At 47.4% G+C, this 21,509-nt stretch overlaps 1 protein-coding gene across 1 annotated transcript in view; it reads right to left on the reverse strand.

The window, feature by feature from the left end:
- WNT3A (Wnt family member 3A) overlaps positions 1–13,883 on the reverse strand; it is an 86,930-nt gene extending 73,047 nt beyond the window's left edge. The window contains exon 1 of the mRNA XM_074157004.1: positions 13,813–13,883. Coding sequence (XP_074013105.1) covers positions 13,813–13,883 — 71 coding nt within the window. The remainder of the gene's footprint in view (positions 1–13,812) is intronic.
- Between the last annotated feature and the right edge of the window lie 7,626 nt (positions 13,884–21,509).

The following is a 21,509-nucleotide window of genomic DNA, read 5'->3' on the forward strand; positions in this document are numbered from 1 at the left end:
AGGATTTGGGCATGATGGAGTTAAAGCATTTGACCTAACCTTGTTCATCCAGAAGTCAGGCACCCAACTAGTCACCTTGTTTCTCTTGACCACCAACATAGAGAGATCAGCTGCTACAGAGAGAGCTATTGCATCCAAAGATTGACGTCAAAGATAGATCTGATGAATCACAGTGAGGAAGTGTCAGCCCGCATTCATTGACTGGAAAGGGAGCTTAGATGACTACCTCAGATGAGATGTCCAGCTCAGAGATGGACTATGACGAGTCCTGCTCAGCATGGCTGCAGTGCGTAAGCATTATGTACGTCTCTACAATAGAGTGACCAAACCTAAACTCTTCCCTCATGGTCCCTCATGCTGACTCACGTGGCTCCAGCTGCCCTGACTGTTATCCTCACCCAAGTGTGGGGATTTTTTTTGAAACAGTGAATCAAAGCTAGCTCCAGCACAGTTTTTCTTCCTGTACCCCCAGCTCTGCTCAGTGACCCCACACTGTACACAGAAACAGGATGTGTGCAGCCTGTCTCTGCTGGAGACTGTAGGAAACTGTCCTGTTTTCCAGCTTTCTGATTCTCATGTGTCCAGCTCACCAAGCTATTTGTTTAGGCTTGTGGAGGCAGAGAAGAGATATGATGAGAGGTCTCATGTCACAGAATCATAGAATGGTAGAATGTGCATTAGCCCCTGAGTTATCTTTTTCCCTTGGTTTATTATGGAGTCTGCAAATCATTAGATAGTCAAGGTCTTGAATATTGCCCTACCCTTATTGTGCTAGAGATGGAAAAAACTGGGTTCTTGCAAGAAAGGATCCAAACAAGAGCCTGTATTCATAGAAACATAAGTTCATAGAATCACAGAATTGTTCGGGTTGGAAGGGACCTTAAAGATTATCTCGTTCCAACTCCCTGTCCTGGGCAGGGACACCTCCCACCAGACCAGCTTACTCAAAGCCCCATCCAACCCAGCCTTGAACACCTCCAGGGATGGGGCATCCACAGCTTCTCTGGGCAACCTGTTCCAGTGTCTCACCACCCTCACAGTAAAGAATTTCTTCCTAATATAGTATTCCTAATATAGCATTGCCCTATTTCTAGGGCTTGTGTGCAGGACAGAATTTCTCAGTTTATTCTGTCTGAGTACCAGTGCCAGAGGCAGCAGGAACACCAGCATCACTAGTTGGTGGCAGACACCACCACTGTGGCTGTGGCTGTAAATGCTAGACTATATAACACTTGAATTAGTTTCCGTACTACAGTTTGGAGACTCTTCTGGTAAACGTGACAGTTTACTCCTAATTTTAGTGGAGCTGTTAGAAAGCTGTACCGACAACACGGTGCCTTGTACTATGACTGCGCTTGAGCCTTTCATTCACCAGGAGACTGAGACTACGCGTTATTTCAGCAGGACAGATGGACTCAATGCTTGTTTCTATCACAAACTTCCCATATGCCTGTGGGCAAGTTACACCATGGATCTCAGTGGACACTGAATTAGCATTTCCCTGTCTGATCCCCAATCTTCTGCTAATGTGTCTTATCTATTCTCTTTCAACTCAGTTGTTTGCTCCATCTGTCTGGACCCTATACTCTTTCAGGAAAAAACTAGTTCCCACTGTGCCCTTAGTCTTGTGCTGTAAGTGACTTTTAGGTTTTGCAATCAATCCACTAATATCCATGACCTGTCCTGTTAGAAAAAGGCTGTGATCCAGCCGCTCCTTCCTTATCCAGCTGATATACTTGTTAGTAATGACTCAGTGCTAACTACCTCTTATATCCATTACTTCACAATTCTGATTTAGGTATATTTAATCCAGCCTCGGGCACATGAGAATGGATGAGAAGATTTAATGATGGCAGAAGGTGTTACACCTATTACGGCAAACACGTAGTGAGATGCAGCTCAGCGAACCTAAGGTGTCTAATAGTTAGACAGCTAAATTTGTCCTGCTTAACTTCTGTTCTCCCTATGGCATGTGAGGAGGAAAAATAAGCACTTCAATAAAAGCAACAGAGCTAATCCACTTTTCCTCACATTCAAAATGAGCTGAGGGTATTCATGGACCAGTCACTGCAATCCACTGACAAGGGGCAGCTCAATAAAATCAGTTAATTGATCGGGTTGCAACAATGCAGTCAATAAGTCTAAGGCATCAAGCAAGAATTATGTGTCTAAATAGCCTTGCACTTCACTTCTTCTGTCCTTTTCCACTTAGCCTTTTATTGTTTTGTCTGAGCACTTCCACCAGCAAATCTTTCCAGATGGTGACCAAACCACACCTCTGCTAATGCTGCAGCAAAGCAGCTTTCAGGCCCTGGAGATCAGGCTGCTTCCTTTTTTTTTTTTTTTTCTGTAGATTTACACTATTTGTAAATGAAAGCGTATCAAGGCCTTGAAAAAAAAATCAGCACCCCTTGTTCAAGCCAGCTGGTGAAAGGGTTAGGCTGGACTGAGCCTCCCGGTCCCTGGATCCCTCACTGTCTGAAAATAATAAGACAATATCAACACACACTTCAAAACATCTTCAGTCCATCTTCCCAGCATCTACACATCTTCAAAGGGTCCCGAGCCTCTAGGATGGCTTTCCACTAACATTACAAAGCCACAAGGAAAGGCATCACTCTCATGGTATGCAGGATAAAACGAGGTACCCAGATCTCCTGGTTTGGATCGGTAAGGCAAATTATTTCACGACAAATGCATCAGGTCTGCTCTTCCCATGGAAGAATGTGCAAGAAATTGGTATTTCATAAAAATTCCCTTCAAACACCCTTCTGAGACATGGGATTTTTGCTCAGCTCTTCTACGTATATGTGGAATGCAACACCAGGACGTCAAGTGATGGTTTTTTTAAGGTAATTTAGTCACTAAAGATGTGAAGAAACGCCCACCAGGATTTTCAAAATGGTCTTCCAATGGAAGTAACCTCTTTCAGTATTCTACATGTCTACATAGAACATAAAATGCCTAGATGCTTCTAGCTCTAGGACTGTATTCAAAGGAAAAAAATAAAAAAAAAATAATAAAAAAAAAGAAGCTGGATTCATCTGTCTAAAAGGAGATATCTTTGTCTGACCAAGTCGAGTCATCCAGGATCCTCTTGCAGGCAATGGTGAGAAAATTGGCACAGCTGGGATGTGATTCATCTCATCTGAAAGTAAATGTCTAACATACGTCAGATGAGTTGCATTCTATTTCTCATCAATAACTCTAAAGGAAACTTGGCCAGAGACTGCTAAAGCTGCAAGAGGATTCTCCCTCCAGAAGGAATAGGAATCAAACATGGATCTCTCCAAAACCAGCATTAACCAGATTTTTATGCTTTGAAAGGAACTGTGGGTCTCCCAGTAAATTTTACAAATCTTATTGGATGCCCAGTGGTGTTTTTCCAGTCTTCACTGGGCTTTGGATGGGGTCCTACCTGTCCAGCAAGATCTTAGATTGTCCCATTTCCTCCCAGCTACTGGAGGCTGGTAAAAAAATGGAAATGCTCCCTTAAGGGTGTTCCTCAGCCTGCAAAAGGATTTAGAGTTGTTTTCTGTCATGCCGCACAACACTGTCTAGCAACAGGCTCTATTGTTGTTCTTCTGGGGGGCAGAGGGACAAACTGAATGGTAGGCTTGGCAACTGTTCAAGGAGTTTCAGTCCTGCCTTCCCACCCCTCAGTAAATATCTCTATTAGACAAGGTGCACCCTTTTGGAAGCAGAAGAAACTCCTGCTCTGCTCGGTGCCGTTTGGCTTCGTTTCACAGGCCTGGCCGTAGCAGAGACGGGCTCTGCCTTTTCTCGCTGCTCTGTCCCACAACACAAAATCTCTTGAATAACAGCCACTTCCTGGGAAACCTGAATGTGCATAACCTCTGCCATTAAGCTGCATCTTCCAAAAGAGATGTAGAGGAAATAAGAACCTGGAAAGTGAAATTAAGAGATATAGACCGGGAAAAGAGAAAGTGGCCTGATTTCGGAGAACTGAAAGTAAAACAAAGTCAGAGGAATTCTCCGAAATGCAGATACAACTCTTGCATTAAGAAGAGTGGTCGTGTCCTCTGCTGAGATAACCGTCATGATAAGGAAGCAAGAAAGCCATTTTATATCTCTTTTTAAAAAGTTTTGAGATGGAGCTCTCTCTATTACAAGCTTGATTCAATGACTTGTGGATGTGGTTGGAGGATGGTGGGAGACTCTGGATGTGTTTGAGGATAAGGAGCACTAAACCTGGATGACGGTGGTGGAGATGTCTCTGAGCTGGTTGCCTGAGCTCCTCCATAGTCTCAGAGGATTTAACCAGTCAAGCTCAGTTGAATGACTGAGACATGAATTGCATCATAAGAAAGTGCCCGCTTCTCCCCATCAATGAAAGGAGCCAAAAGCACCTGCCTTGGATGGAGACAGAGAAATTGCAGACATGTAATGGGTAAGTTGAATTCCACCCCAAAGCTTTGCTCAGTTGCCTGCAGATAGACATCAAGTGCCACTGAGATGCTCTGGGGTTTCCTTGACTGGCCTCCATCTGCTGCTGAAAAGGACCCTGTCATCAGTGGATTTATACAATCCCTGCCAGGCCTCTGAGGACAACCAGGATGCCATTGGGCATCTTAACTGGAAGTAGAAGCTATGCATGGGCATCTGATGGGAACCCAGGCATCTTCTTTTTTGGACTAGATGTCCTTCCTGGAAGACATGCTTAAACTGGCCACTAGGATTGATGCATGGTGACCAGGAGAGCTTCCATAATCTGTGGTAGGCATGAGGCTACCACTATCTGAGCTCAAGGTACTCTCAGAGCCTTCTAGGAAAACCTATTCCAGCACGCTTTGAGCCTACAGAGCCCCCATGGAAGAGGAGAAATGGCCGTCCCAAACATCTGGGATGCCTTGTGAGGGAGGCCTGTGATGTGAGAAGGGAACCAGACCACATGCTATAATGTGACCTTGTTGATGAAGCCTGAGAGCATGCAAAGATGCAACAACAGAAAAGCATTTCATACGAATAGAGTGTGGAGGAACATGAGTTGGAAAAGAGTAACAGCACCCCTGCTAAGGATTATCACTATACCAATATAAAGCATAACTGACTATTATTTATACCAGAACAGAAGCTGTGATGAGGAGACCAAAAGCACCTTGAACTCCTTTGATGGCCCAGGCTCTACAAATGCAAAGCACTCTCTGGGTATCAGCAACAGCCAAGTGGGAAGGGGACTGTGAATATGCAGGTGACAAACAAGGAAAAGAGACAAACAAGGTCTTTGTGATGCACAACGCTCTCCCCTGGTTTACAGGCTGTTTTCGAAAGCAGTGCCCTATGTTAGTTCAGAACAAGGGAGTTAATGTATTGGTTCCCCTTCCCTTCCCTTCCCTTCCCTTCCCTTCCCTTCCCTTCCCTTCCCTTCCCTTCCCTTCCCTTCCCTTCCCTTCCCTTCCCTTCCCTTCCCTTCCCTTCCCTTCCCTTCCCTTCCCTTCCCTTCCCTTCCCTTCCCTTCCCTTCCCTTCCCTTCCCTTCCCTTCCCTTCCCTTCCCTTCCCTTCCCTTCCCTTCCCTTGTTTTTTGCAGGCACCAGTAGAATTTGGAGTGAACTGATGAACTCATGAATTTTTGCATGTTGTGCTAAGGTGATAACAGGACGCAAAGCAAACCTTGCTTTAAAGGGACAGAAGGGGAGAAAAGCATTATGAATGGCCCAGGCTAGATGGAAACAATTGGCGTAGACAGTTCCAAGAGTGACTTTACTACAAGACCAACCTTGTGCCTGATCCAGCAAAGCCCTGGTGGATATGTCATGGGAGGGCTCCTCCCCCTACAGTTTCCTGCGTGTTCCTCTCCTTTCAGTATTAAGCCCCACTGAACTGTCTTGGCTCTTACAGACCGTGGGTTTTCATTTGGCCCTTGGTGGTGTCAGCAAAGCAGAGACGGGTTTAGTGAGACAGGATGCGAACAGCTCTTCCTGCAGCCTTGTAGTTGTGCCCCATCCAGCCTTGTTTAAGCATGGACAAGACATACATGCTCTGGTTGACACTTCTCCCCCTGCTATTTCCCCTTCCTTTCCACTATATTTCAGTGGTTTTAACTGGTACCATTCCCCAGCACCTGCCACCACCTGACTGGGCCGAAAGCACCAAGCCCCACATCACCAGAAGACAGTGGGTGCCTATTTTGAGCCTAGAAAGCCCTTCTTTGCAGCAATGTTCTCCAGACCTCCTGCATGCTCTACCTCCCCTCTTCCCAGATGCACTCTTTGGCCCCACAGGGTTTCCTTTGGGGATCCAGAGCAAGAGCATGAGTTTGTTCCTTCTCCGGGAAGGAAATTTCAACATGGGTGTTGGTGAGAGTAGGACTGGTCCATCCCTGCCCACAGGAGGCCCTGGGGATGAGACTGTGCTCATCACACAGCCTTTGTCATACTGCGCACAGCCCAGCTGTCCAAAGGGAGCATCCGTGACTCAGAGCCTGGAGGATTCCCCCTGTGACACACTTGTGCAATGCCTGTTAAATGCTGTCTTTATGCCCAATAAAGCCCTTTGAAATGCGGTCGGGCTATGTGAATCACGCACTTGAAGAACTCCAGCACTGATGCTGAGCAAGGGGGAAGCGGGCACATCAACCCATGGTTGTCCCGTTGGGCTTTTCTTACGCTCCCATACACACAAAGCAAAAACATCTGTTCTTCATGAGGTCTGGCGCAGGACAGCCTCCTTCCCCTACTGCTTTGCACCCCTGCTAAGCACCAGTGATGCGGGAAGAGATGCAGAGATTGGCATCTGGAACGGCAGCAGCATTGCTGCAGGGTTGGAGTTAGGTTGGCTCATCCCAGTTGCAGGAAGCGGGATGCAAACGGGAAAGGGATCCCCTAGATTTAGGATGGAGACACCAGTGAGTCAGCCTCATTTCCTCTGGTACAATCAGCAATCCTTGACTTATCTTTCCTAGGAAAGACCACAGACTTGCAGCCAAGGTCAAGGCTCCTCCAGCCTGACCCTTTAGGGGGAAGAGTCAAAAAGTCTTTTTTGGCCAAAAGAAAGCAGGGCTATGTTGGAACAAGGCTATCCCTTGTTCCAACTACTCTACCTACAGCAGACTTAGGAGTAGAACTGAGTCTGGAAAAAGAAATGCCATGTGCATAAGTGAAATGACCCGTTTAGGTGGCACAGGAGCTCAGAGAGGAGAACAGAACCCTCTTGTTCCATTAACGTCTACTGCCCCTGAAGTAGATACTTCCTCACCCTGCCCTGGTGCTGTGCACTGCAATAGCACCCAAGGACACGGGGCATGTGCAGAAAGGTCTTTAGAAAGACGAAAAGGCCTTTCCTTGGTGAATCAGACATCTAGCCCTGCTGCAGGCTGATTGCAAGGTCCAGGGCAGGACCTTTAAATTCCTCTGCGTCTGCTTACCCACCTGCAAACTAGGAATAAAAAACATCCTCGCCCTTCCTGGGAACATATCAGAGCTTAAGCCATGTTAGTAGGTGCTCAAAGGTGAGAAGTCTTAGAGGTGTTCAAATGTCTGTAAAGAACACATTTTGCCTCTGGGGCTGCCTGAAAAGGGCTGGGGAACAAAATGATTCACTTTTCCTTATCTAAGTTAGGAAAAACTTGCTTGTTTGAGATAATGCCTTCATTCAGTTCTTTGAATATCAAGTTGCTGGTTTTCAGATTAATTTATCTAACAATGTCCTCAAAATTGAAAAAAAAAAATCAGTGAATATGTAGCAGGACAACACAAATTCATAGAATCATAGAATGATTTGGGTTGGAAAGGACCTTAAAGATCATCTAGTTCCAACTCCTCTGCCATGGGCAGGGACACCTCCCACTACACCAGGTTGCTCAAAGCCCCATCCAACCTGGTCTTGACCACCTCCAGGGCTGGGGTATCCACAACTTCTCTGGGCAACCTGTTTCAGTGCCTCACCACCCTCACAGTAAACAATTTCTTCCTCATTTAATAAAATGAGTCTAAAATCTGAGCAGATGGGGGCTCTTTTTCAGCACACATTGTGCTCTCGGGGAAAGTCCCAGCCCTCCTCGTGTTTAAAATAGGAGCTTCTTGCTAAGACCTTCTGAAATTTTCAGTTCCTGCCATGAGAAAGACTTCTTGTGTGATCTTAGTCCAGCCATTTTATCTCACGAGCACAGCCCCTCCATGCCTGGACTATGCCAAGAGCAACATAAATACCATTAAAGTCTGTTTCTCCAGTCTCACAACAAAAAAATAGAGATGGGAAAATATTTCCCTTACCCTTTGCACACTGTACCCCATGTATGGACCAGGCAGGGGGTATTTCTTCCCGCTTAGACCTACACAGCAAGATCCCCTTGACCCAGGTGGTCTTGGGTTGCCAATCCCCCATGCTGTGCTCCAGAAAATCCAAGCTGGTGGGCGGGTTGGTATCTGAGAATAGGCTAAAACATCATTCCGTGATTATATGCTGCCTGGCAAAACAGGGCCATGCAAGATACTGTTGTAACACAGATATGTGTACATAAAGACAATTCCCAAGCCTTGGGGCAAGGGTGGGAGAGGGCTGCATGTACGGGGATTGCACCATGGAGAGCTGAAATGCAGCCGCCTCTGATGAGGAGCACTTCAGCTGTTGAACATCGCACCGCAACCCACTGCAGGAGCAGAGGAGATGAAGACGAATGCCATCGCCTTCGGAAATGTCAAAATCCTCAACCCCAGCTAATCGAGCAGAGGAGAAGTGGGTAGATGCAATTCATATTTCCAAGCTCTAGAGATTGCTTTAGGAGCTCCGGTGCCAACGCACATGGCTCACGCTGTCCCTTGGGTGACCTTCCACGGCTCTGCCTCCCTCCTGGCTAACGCGGGATGATCATCTCTCACTTAACACAGCTGCTCTCTGCCAAACCTAAGCTTTGCTTTCTCAAGTGCGGAGCCTGCCAAGACTCAGCTTGGTTCTCCAGGATTTGCAAGAAAAAGGAGGATCGGGTTTTTCATGGGATCCCGAACCTGGCCTGGCTTTCACCTACCCCACAGTACAAACTGGGGGCTGTTCCACGCACCCCGAGGGGACCAGATCCCAGGAGAGATCTGAACCAGGTCAGAAGCCAGGACTTCATGCATGCATTGCTTTTATTGAGGTGATGCCATCAAACTCTGACAGGGACACATTCAGGTGTTGCACCTGCGTATTGCTGGAGTAATGCCACCGGGTTACTTGTCTTTCTGTTGGCAAGGCTCCCTCCCACCCTGCTCCTGTGCACTTACATTTCCTGAATCGCAAAAGACAGAGCTGGAAAGATCTTTTAGACCACTTTCTCCAACCCTCATGGGCTGTAAAGTGGCTACTGCAGGACATCACAGACTTTGGCCAGCTTCATCCACATGGATGGTTCAACCAATACAGCTTCTGTGAGCAGTCTTGGGGAATAGGCAATAAGAAGCCAAGAACAAACACAGGTCCCAGCCAGGAAAATATTTCTAACACACATCCTTCACAACCACTTTCCAAATCCCAGCCTGGCATCTCCAGTAACACTGCATCCACTCTGCCACTACTGGTTATGGTTTATCTCCCTGCCCAGTTCGTTATAGGGCCAATCTCATCCCACTTCGCTCAGGACATGATACAGGTTAGATTACAGAGAGCAGAAGAGGAGACAGGAGCTCCACCATGACCAGCAGAACAGAGGAAGGGACAGACATCGCCACCTAAAGAGATGCCACCATGTGAGGTCCAAGCCACGTGGGACCTCCTGTGAGATGTCCTCTCCCAGTCCCTCTCCAGGCACAAGCTTTAACCACCCACATCCCTCAGCAGGCACCAAGATGCCTCACACCCCAGGAAGAAAAACACTTTGAGATGCCAGCTGGCAGGTTCCTCCCATGGTGAAGAGGTCTGCCTGTACTTCTAGTACAGCCCTTAGTACCAGCCTCCTGGGCTACAGGAGGTTAAGATCCCCGACACTGAAGATCTGTGTTAATTTTTGTCACTATTTTTTTTTTCCCTCCTGAACCAAACCATTCTCCTTTCGGAATCATTTCTGGACTCTGGCTGTCCTCAGACCAAGCCAGGCCTCACGCCACTCATCAAAAAATAAAATAAAATGCTTTTTCCATTCCATGTGCAGTCAGCCAAGGCAGTCCAAGTTAGTTGGAAAAAGTTCTAATTTTGTTCGTGCTGCTACTGTGACTCCTCAGGGACCCCAGACCTCCACAGGACAAGGGACAGGTTACACTTCATCCTCCCCCATCCATGAATTCTGCTTCTGAATTTCCTAAGTTTTCCTTCACCCACTCCGATCTCTCTTCTTTTTTCTTTTTTTTTTTTACTTTGAAAAACAAACCGAAAAATGAACAGCACTAACATTTGAAAAAAAACCCCAAACCAACACTTTTCTGCTCATAATCTGGCCCCCTGGGTGTGGAAGAGCCTGTTGCTGCCACCAGTAGCTCCTTTGGGTTGAAGAGGGCAACGCTGTGTGGCGTTGGAGAAGGTCCCATGGGGTTCCTTGTGCCACGATAAATCCCACCAGCACGTCCCTAAAAACTCACCACATCAGTCCCCGTGGGAACCGATCCCCTCTTCTTTCATTATTTTTAAAACGTTATTTTTAAAGCCTATTTCATCCCTCTCTAAATACGTTATTTGGGAATTTTCTGTTCTTAAGAAACTCCCGTAGCTTTCTCCCCCATTGTCGCTGCAAGGACGTGGATGGAGTGCGAGAGCATCACTGCGCCGGGGGAATCTTTTCCCTTTTGCTCCAGTGAACTTTTTCCGAAGGTACCAGGCATCCGGGGGCCACCAGCGCTGCGTGGCCTGATTTTAAACCGGTGCCCCTATGCCATGGTGGGAACAGCAATTTAAACGGCTCAGCCAAGTGAGGAACCCTATTTAGAGGTAGAGAGAAATTCCAGGAACAGACACATGCCCGCTTGCTCCCCCTTGATAAATACGCACTCGATGTTTCCCCTAATTTCTTTCCTTTGGGAGAATAATTAACCCAAACCTACAGGAGAATATAATTTCTCAGTCCGTGCTTTCGCTCAAATTGTCTCGGAGCCTGAAAGGGGCGTAAGGATCCGCAGCTCTGTGTGCTTTAGGCTGAGTTTACGCTTTAATTAGAAACTATTATTGGGGGAGGGAGGAGGAAGGGGGGGGGGAGGGCATAAATTGGGGGTGGTAAATTAGAGATTTTCTGCTGTAAGCAGTCAAGCCGCTCTGAGCTAATAGAGGGGAGGGCTTTAAATAGAGGCGGTCGAGTTGAGATGTTTGTTGCTTGCGCTACCAGACTAAAAAAATTCCTGGCCCTCTCTGCAGTCCCTTCAAAACAGAAAAACAACAATAAAAAACCCCAACCCAACCCCCCAAAAAAAAAAACCAAAAAAAAAACCAAACCACCAAAAAAGAAAGAAAAGAACAAAATTAAATTAAAATAAAACGAAGTGTGATAGCTCGGTTAAATCAGCTGGGTTGGGAGCAGGCTGCGCTTGAGGAGGAGAAAAGAACCTGCGCTCCCGATGTCGGGATGCTCCCGGGTGCATCCGGGGGGACCCCTGTGTCCCCCTCCACCCCCCCGCCTGGCCCATTCCCCAGGGCTGTCCCCCACCTCCAGCCAGCGGGGTGGCCCTGGGTTTATAAGTCGCTTGAGGATAAATAAAGAGGGAAAGGGGTGCGGGGGGGGGAGGGGGGGGGGGTGCGAGAGAGGGGGAACTCCTCCGACTCCCCCACCCCAATCAAAACCTCCTTTGCATTTCCATGGCCCGAGGGGGCTTCCCTCTCTCTGCGAAAGAACCCTCGAAAACCGCTGGTTGGCAGCGGGGAAGGATGGAAAAAAATTTAAAAAGCAACCAAAAAAACCCCTAAAACCCCCCCAAAATTCGCCGCTGCCGTCCCCCTGCACACACCTGATGCCCCGGCTTGGAAAAAGACCTCCTGTCCCCATCCTGTCCCTCTCTCCATCATCTCCTTCCTTGACTTTCCCCCCTCCTTCCCGCCCCCCCCGAGAGCCGTCTCTCCCGCACCTCGGGGCTGCGGGCTCGCCGCGGCGGGGGACGGGGACGCGGGGACACGGGGACATAGGGACATAGGGACACGGGGACATAGGGCCATAGGGACACGGGGACACGGGGACATGGGGACACGGGGACATGGGGACGCGGGGACGCGGCGGCTCCGCTCTGCCCTCCTCGGTGGGTGACAAGGGAATATTTATGTTGGTATTAGAGGAATGCGTTTCCTTCTCCAATCAGGAATGCAACCGGAGTTTCTAATTATAAGTTAGATGGTGGCTGGGAATAAAAGATTGCTTTTTAATGACTCCCGTCCAGGTGCTCTTTCTGCCTGTCTTCCCAAGAACACATTTGCATTTTATTGCTTTTTTTTTTTTTTTTCTTTTTTTTTTTTTTTTTCTTCTTTCTTTCTCCCATCCCAACGAATTCCCTGCTTTCAGACATACCTGAAATAGTTGGAGCGGCTGCCTTCAACACCCTCACCTCTGCACCGCCGGGCAGCGCGGAGGCTACCGCGCCCGCGGATCCCACCTGAACCCCCGCTAACGCCCCTCGGCAGATGGGGATGGGGGTGGGAGGAGGGCAGAGATTAAATGCACTTAAAAAAATTTAATTATTATTATTAGATATATATTTTTTTTTTTTTTTTTTGGACGCTTCTGAGTTATTTACAGCACCGTCCCGGGTGCGGAGCAGCTCCTGCTCCGCGCTGGGGCCGCTCAGCCCGCCTTCCCCCTCCGCGGACGCGGAGCTGGCGGCTCCCTAACCCGGGGGCGGCTCCCTAACAAGGGCGGCTCCGCACCCGCGCAGCCGGCGGCGGAACAAGGAGCCCCGCCGGCTTCCCTGCGTCTCTTCGCCCCGCGCAAAAACCCCGCGCGGCTCCGCACCGCGCTTCCTCCGCGCTCCTCCGCCAGCTGCCTGCAGAGCTAGGGCTTCCCTGAGCCCAATTACCTCCGCGGGGTAATTAGAGCAGATCTTGCAGTTACATGCCTTGCCCAGCACCATTTGCTTTTTGTGGGGGAGAGAGAGAGAAAAGGTTCTTAAAGGCGTAGGGCGCAAAGCGCGGAAAAAAAAAAGAACACGACCAAAACCAACAAACCGCCCCAAAACCGTCAAAGGAGCTGCACCGCGGACCAAAAAAAAAAGTGCTTTATCCCGGGAAAAAGGAGGTGCGCGGGTCCCCGCCGATCTTGCGCGGGGTAGCTCCGCGGCAGCATCCCCCCCAGCCCCTGCTCCCTGCTCTGCCTTCCCAGAACCAGCCCAGGTTGTTCAGTCTCCTCTCACCTCCTTTCTCTTTCTTTCCTTTTTCTTTTTTTCCTCCTTTTTTTTTTTTTTTTTTTTTTTTTTCTTCTTTCCCCCTAAATATCCCTTAAAGCGAAGGGAAAAAAAAATATGTTTTCGTCCTTTCCCCCCCCCTTCCTTCCACCTGACTAGCTCGAAATCACCTTGAAATGCTCATGTCAACTTGTATCATTATCTCTTTAATTCAGGCAGCGCCTTTTGTTCTTCACAGGAGAGGATCAAAGCACTTTAAAAAAAAAAAAAAAAAAAAATAACTTTCCGATCGCTCTCGCTCGCTCTCTCTCTTTTACAGTAGGAGAAGGAGAGATCAGGTATAACCCAGTCAAAATAAACAAAGTGAATGCATAAATAAAAGAGGTGAAATGCAGGTTCTAAGAACTTGCTGGCGCTGGAACAATCCCACCTCTTTAGCTGAGTGGCAACGAAAGGAGAATTTCAAGTCATCTTAAGCGCAGGGGTTGCAGAGAAAACAGAGGAGGGGAAAAATAAATGAAAATGAGAGAAAAAAAAAAAAAAAAAAAAAAGAAGAAGAATAAAACTTACCACCAGATTGGGTAACTTGACAGAGCCTGACTCAACCCACAAAGAAACAGGAAATATCCAAAAGAGGCCATTGATGAAAAGTTGTCTTTCTTTTTTTTTTTTTTTTTAACCAGAGTTGCCAAAAACCTTCCTTTCTTCTGAGGCAGGATGATTATTTTAATAATAATAATAACAATAATTTAAAAAAAAAAAAAAAAAAAAAGTCAAATGAAGTGAACTCAACCCGACCAGGTAAATCCTCTCTTGCTTCCTCTACTACTCTCAAGGAAAAAAAAAATCTCAGAGAGGTAAAAAACTCTTCTCTCAGCCAAGACACTGAAGGCAAATATTAAAAAAAAAAAAAAAAAAAAAAAAAAAAAAAGTTTGAAGTAGCTCTCTTAAAAAGGACCCAATCAGCACTTATTGCCAAAGGGAGAATTCTGATGCTTTGGCTTGTTCTGTCAATCAGGAGCGCGAAGTCAGGAATGAGCTAATTGCAAGGAGATAGTGTTTTAATACTCATTAGGGGGCACGTTGGCCCACAAGCCAAGGGATAAAATGTAGTTTTAAAAAGGGGAAGGAAGATTTAGGGGGTTTAAATAGACAGGGGGGACCCCTGTGGATTTGGGTAGCTATAACAACCTGCCCGGATTTCACTCCCTGGGTCGAAGCTACTAAAATGCAAAAAAAAAAAAAAAAAAAAAAAAAAAAAAAAAAGTGTAAAAAGTGTGAAGTTTTTTTTTTTTTTCCTTTAAATTATTATTTTCTCGATTTGCTCCTTCTTGCCATTCTGTCTTCTTCTCAAATCCCCGTTTCCTCGCGGTGACGGTCAGGACGCTTTGGGACTAACTTTCTAGAAACTTTCAGCTGGTTCTTTCTTTTTTTTTTTTCCTCCTTTTTTTCATTTAAAAAAAAAAAAAAGAGGATTTACACCCAGACATGCACGCACACCCCCAGACACGCACCCCCCCCCCCCAGACACTCACACCCCCCCAAGACACGCACACCCCTTCCCCACCAGTCCAACCAGCCAGATATCCAAGAGCTCCACTGAAGACATCTGCTAAGAAATCAACTTCTTCCATGCAAATCTCAATAAGGCTCAATCCAGATCATCACAATTCGCAGGAGTCTCAGCCCAGGACTTTGCGAAGGAGCTGCTGCAAACGACTTCATCCACCACATCCACCCCACAGGGCACTAGTAATTGATCTCTTTTTTAATTTCTTTCTCTACATATTGCAACAATTTCTCTCTTTTCAGTGGCGGTGGCGGGGGGTGCCTCGGGGTGGATCGCGGGGTTCCAAAAATCGGCAGGTTTTCGGTAGGGCGGAAATGAGGAAAAAAAAAATAAAAAAAATAAAAAAAAATCTCATTATCAGTATTATTATAAAGATGTAGCTCCTTGAGACTGGGTGCGCGGTTAGATTCGCCGCTCCTCTGGAACATATTGTTTAAAGCTTGCTGTATCTGTGAGCAAGTGTCACCCAGCTGACAGGCTGTCCCCTTTCCCTGGGTCATTTGAAAGGGGGCTGGAGAGGGGAAAACGAGGGGATGGAGGCGCTGGATGAGCGAGGGGATATTTTCTCTTGGAATAACAACGATGATTCTCTTTCGCACCGTTTTTTTGTTGTCGTTGTGGCTGCTGCCCGTTGGGTTTTCTTGCTGGTTTTTGTTGCCCTTTTTTATTTTATTTTTTTTTTTTTTCAAGGAGAGAGGGAGAACAGGAGGAGATTTTATTTATTTACTTGACTTTATTTTATTTTATCTGTGAATCAGAAAATTTCTGTGGCTCACACGGAACAAAGAGAGGTACAATTTTTAATGACTTTGTTGGAGGAAGGCTTGCAACCTTGCATTAGCTCAAATCAAAATGTGTTTTCTTTCTCATTAAGAATTGCATATATATTTTCCCTTAGTAGGGAATATTTCTATTTACACACACAGAGCTTTATATGCATATATATAAAGACATGCTTGTGTTTAGCTAGATGGAGAGATATATTCATTCTAGTGAAATTATACTAGAAATGCAGTTCATTCGGGGATATTTAAATCATTGGGAATTTGGCAGGGGTCGGGCCCTGATTATTTTCTTTCGGGTTGGATGACAAGTGATTGCAAATGTGAGCTCTGGCAAGTGCTCCGAGATCTAATCGCCCCGCGTAGCCACGCTCGAGTCGATCTGAGCGGCTTCTCCCTCGCTTCCCGAGGAGGAACGGATGCTCTCTCCGACTCTCCCAGCAAATCCCCGTGGTGTCGATGCCGCAATTATATTGAGTGTATTAAATCCAACCCACCCCCCCACCCACCCCTCCTCCTTTAGGAGCTCCCCCACCCCAGAGGAGCTGAGGCTGGAGAGGGAGAAGGGAGTTTTATTGCAGAAGGTAGGACGAGGGAAAGGAGGAGGGTTGGTGGTGTGTGAAAAATCATCTTAAGGACTTTCCCTCTGTATTAGAGAAAATCCCATCCAATTATAGCATTACTGGAAAGAACCAAACGCTGAGACTTTCAAAGGAGGGGATTTCTCTGTCTTTTCAAGTGAAATTGCTCACACTGCAGACTGGAACACACACACGCGCGCGCACACACACACACACACAGAGACCCTCAGACAGCAGCGCCCGCCCGGCCGTGGGGTCCCGGCAAACCGGGGATGGAGGGGGAGGAAAGGGCAGGACACACATCCCTTCCAGGGGTCGAGCTAATCTCCCCTCCTTTTGTTCCTGGGGAGAGCTTTAAACATCCCCCAAAGCTTCTGCCCCTCCCACCAGGAAGCACCAGGCAACTTCACCTGAAGGTACAAATTCAGCCACTCTCCCTTTTCCTCTTTGCTTTGCAGCTGCTATTTGGGGAGGATGGAGATAATCCACTTTGTCATAGGCACACACACACACACACACACACTCACACACACACAGGCAAGCGGGATCGCATTGATTTCTTCAGCAGGCAGCGCTGCTACTTACTCTGATGCCGCCGACTGCTTTTAATTACGCTGATAAAAAGGTAGTTGGGTGTATAATAGCTATTCCCATCGCTAGGAAGGCTACTGTAGATTAGTTATCCATTCTCAACATTACCTTTGAACCAGAGCCCTTTAAGGGCCAGATTTTGCAGTCCATTAGAGCCAGTAAAAAGGCTGCCACGGGCTTCATGGATATGAGACTGCTGGCATTTGGCTGCCCAAATCAGCAGCATTTTCTCCCAACAGTTGATCTTAGTGCCTGGTGTCAAAACCTGGCTAAGCTCATCCATGCCGGACCTTTGGTTTCCATCCTTCTCCCAAATATTTGGACATGCGTTCAGACACACGCTTCACGGTGGGAAGGATCTGGCACTTGGCAGGGTGGCAGCAGCATGGCTTTGCCTTCTTTGCTCTTGGCATTGCTCGTCGGTGGCCAGGGAGAAGTTTTGATGGAGGTCCAGGTTGCGGGACTGTGGAACCTCAGTGGTAGACACCAAAGCTCAGCCCCGGTGGAGCTGCAACCTGCCTTGCACAGATTTTTCATGGTGCCCATCCTTCCACCAGCAAAGTAAACACCAGTTTTGGTTCATGACTTTCCTGGGAGGTGAAGCTCCATCACTCTGACTGTCAAAATAGAGAATAAAGTCTTGACCACGCTTGCAGCCATGAAGCCAATTCCTCAGCCCCCATAAGATTGCTGTGAAAGGAACTTCAGTTATCAAGCTGGCATGGGGAAAAGGGGATAGGAGGACATGGAGGAGGCCTTATCGTCATGGCATTGGAATGCCTTATGAAGGTATTGCAAGCTGGTCCTGTCTTGCTTACTCATGGGGATGGCCCAGCTGGCATCTTCAGGGCCCACTTGAGTGTGTAAATAGAGCTGGATTTAGAAACATGAGTGCTTCACGGTGCAGTTAGTCACAAGAGGGAACAGCTGCACTCACCCATGTTCAAATAAAGGCACATCCAGGGTGCTCCCACCCCATGGATGTCTATGTAAAGAGATCAGGGGCAAGGGGAGGAGGTTTGGAGGGATCCAGGCAGACAGGAAGGCGGGCAGACTGGTGCAATGCAGCCCATCACACTTCTCAAATACTCTGTGTGTCACTTCTCTCACTCTCCTTCCCCCTCTGCCCTACATGGAGAAGATTCATTATGGCTGCAGGATGGGAAGATCATCCTCACTGAGAGCAAACACAGAGCCAGGGAAGGTTCCTTGTGGGGTAGAAGGTTTTGGTTGGTTTTGATGGAGGACAGAAGTGCATTCTGACCCATCCCTCTTTGACGTTTGAATTCCCACCAGTAAAATATGGTGCATTTACTTTTGCAAATTGCAACTGGAACTAGTTCTTGCTGGAAGGTGGTTAATCTTCCCCATTTGCAATTTACTCACTGTCTGCCCCACACACCACTCTCTGAACAGTGCTCTCCATGGCTGGGTACAGCCACCATGGCAGCGTGAGAAAGCCATAGCCTATTTTACCTTCTATGCCAAGAAGCCCACGCTGTGGCACATTGGGATAATGGGAGCACCAGTAAATCTCCACCAGGCAGCTTTGTAACCCACGCTCTCTAAAGTCTGCCTTGGTGAGGAATCCCAATAACATGTAGGAGTTGCTACAGATGTCTGGAGACCAAGTGATCAAAATATTTTGTGAGCATTAAACCTCCTCCTTCCACTGATGCCTGAAAAATATCTTATAAATGCTGGGCGTTTAGAAGCCCGGGCACTGGGTTGCTGGAGGCCTGGCTTTGGCATGGGCCTGTTGACTTGTGGCATGTCATTCTGCTTCCCTCTTTCATTTTGCCTCTGTGCCTTTTAAGGTCCTTGAAGACTGAGGTCCATGTCACCCATGTCATCCATACATCTTGGCCAGAAGTCACAGCAGTAAAAATAGAGACAAGGTAGGTTAATATCGATATCACCAGATGCGGAGAACAAGGCAGAAGGTGTGTAATGCCTGGGTAATGATGTGATTCAGTGGCAGAACTGGTGAAAAGATGGATTTTGCTACTAAATCCGTGTCCCCTTTTCAAGACAGGTCTCTCTGTGACTAGCTGGTTTTACTGTAGAAAGGTCACTGCTGTCCAGAAGTGGGCGTTGGTCCAATGTTGGAGATGGAGAGCATTTTTAGAAATGTAAAAAATGTACTAATAACATGGGTTCCACCTTGCCTGACTACATAATATTGGCTGCCTCCATGGTCAATGGTGCTGTGGAGACCTCAGCAGCTCAGCCCACTGTAGATACTAGTCTATGGTAGGTGGGGTGAATTGCTTCTGGAGTTGTATTTCTCTTTGTTCGGGACTTGGTGCCTAATCTTCAGGTAGTTGAAGTTAGGTGAGATGCCTACAGGCCGTTGCCTCTTCCCTGGGCTCTAAAGAGGCACTGATAGCAATGAACAAATCAGGAGTACATTTGGGGTGGGTTTCTCAGCTCTTTAGGCTGCAAGGAGATGTCCTCAACTGCAGGGGGACAGCGTCCATCTGACACTCCCAAAAACACTTTTGGCTTTGGCTGCTAGTGTTGGTATGTCCCCAGGAGGACAGGAAATATTAGACACACAGCATGCCTTTCAGTTTAATGGAGGCAGAGCGCCCAAAGAGCTGGATTGCAATGTGCCAGACCTTTTGCAGAATAGAGCAGATCCATCATGGGTGATGATCCTTTCCTTCAGACTTTTAAATACAGGAGTTTCTGTCACTTCATCTCGGGTGAAGAAAAATGTTATTTTGAGAAGGGTTTTCCTCTCATACTGGGTATACTTTCAGTTATTACATGCAGGCACTGGTGCTGACTCTGTTTCTTCCATACCAGAGCATGTCCTGGCCATCAATAAGCTGCTTTAGAAAGGCAGTAGGTGGTAAGGCCATGAACTGATGGAGGAGGCTCTGCTCTTGCCTTTGCCACCAGTCTGTGACGTCACTTTGTGCAAGAGACTTCACTGGCATATGTCATATCCCAGCTGGGTTGCTCTCCCTGACATGGTCACTTCTTTAGGACAGGACAGGACAGGACAGACCCTGCAAGGGCTTGAATGACAGCAAGGCTCAAGGTGAAACTTGGGGCTCTCTGACACCGCTCCTTGTTCCTTCCCTCCATCTTCGGTCCCTCAGCTGCCTGTCTCCCTGTCGGCAGGGATCAGGCAGGCACCTGCCTTGCCTGTCTTCTGCAGGAGGTCAGACTCAGCAGTGTAGCTTTGGCCCACCTAGTGGTACAGCAGGAGAACAAACCTGGAGAGAAAAAAACCCACAGAGAGAACAAACCTGGAGAGAAAAAAAACAACGCAGCCAGTGCACAGGATCTGCAGAACCAACGTCCTGGTTTCCTTTCCCCACCACAAAAGAGTTGGCAGAGCCCAAGATGGGTAAGGGGCTTGTCTCTGTGTCCCTGATGGGATATCAGGGAGGGCTGGTGGGCAGAAGGATGGTAGGGTCTTGCCTTGGAAGGTGAGAGGATGAATTATGGGTGCTACCTCTTCCCTTGCCTCCTCCATGCGTGCTCAGGAGGGATCAGTGCTCTGGGATGGTGTCACCATGCAGCTGTTTCCTTGTCACCTCCACACTCAACAGCACAGGGTAGGTGGGGACACCAGCACCCCTTGCCCTGGCCTTGTGCCCTGGCGAAGAGTAGGTACATAGGCAGGCAAAATATCTTCTGAGGGTGGTGGTGGCAGTTAGAGATTGCATGGGCTTCTCCCAAATATCCCCTACTAAATGACAACAGAGGGGAACCAAACATGCCCATCTGGTTTTATCAGTCAGCAGAAGCAGCCAAGAAGTCAGTACCATGTCTACCTTCAGATAAATATTTTCTTTCATTGTCCCTTCCTCCTGAACGCACTGAGTTGGTCACCTTCATCCATCTTCTCCAGAGCCGCTCACAGAAACTTGGGGTTGGGCAAGAGGAATCAGTGCTCTACTTGTGCTGATGGAGAAGAAGAATTTTCCAAGTGGTCTCCTCCATCAGATGCCTGGTTGTGGAAAAATCACTTGGTGGAGACCATCCTCTAACAAATGAGTGCTGTGAAGGATAAGTTGGGATATTCCCTATGGGAAATCCAATTTATTTCAAAGGCAAACTGACCATTTGAAGGCAAACAACTCCCAGGAGCAGTCCTGTTTTTCTGGCACATTGAGAAGTCCAGATTCATCGAGGAAATAACCCGAAATAGGAACTGAAGAATCCGATCAGTCTAAGTTTTCCCTTAGGGACTCTAATTTAATAAATGTGTACATAATCCGAGCCCTGCGTGTGTACTGTGTGTTTGCTTATGTGGAATTTCTCTAGGCCAGCTTCAGATTAAAAACCTATTAACCAGCAGTGGAAGCTGATAATCTCTAGGGGCCCAAACCTGCTATTATGTATACAAATAGCCATTCACAGGACGATGCAGGTTTAGATGCTAATAACTAAGCACAATGAAATCTTTCCAAGAGAGCAATAATAAACACCCACTTTCTTTGAGAGAAACATTTAGGGTCTGGTATTTTGCCTCTTGAGGGCAAATCCTGCACCCCTTTCTGGAGACATCCGTCTCACCAAGTCTCAGCGTCTAAAAGGGGGGGGTGACAACTTGTTAATGGCGCACATCCAAAGGGAGCTTGTGTCCTTGGAAGTGAAGTGCATGGATGGGTGGAAGGAAATGTCCTTTGGGGGTCCTTGTTTTCTGCCCCCTTTCATTATCTACTGCCTGGACAGCTACCTTCACCTACGTGCCCAAATCAAGAAAGCTCAAGTCAAGCAAGG

The sequence above is a fragment of the Numenius arquata genome, chromosome 12, assembly GCF_964106895.1.
Source record: "Numenius arquata chromosome 12, bNumArq3.hap1.1, whole genome shotgun sequence".
NCBI lineage: Eukaryota > Metazoa > Chordata > Aves > Charadriiformes > Scolopacidae > Numenius > Numenius arquata.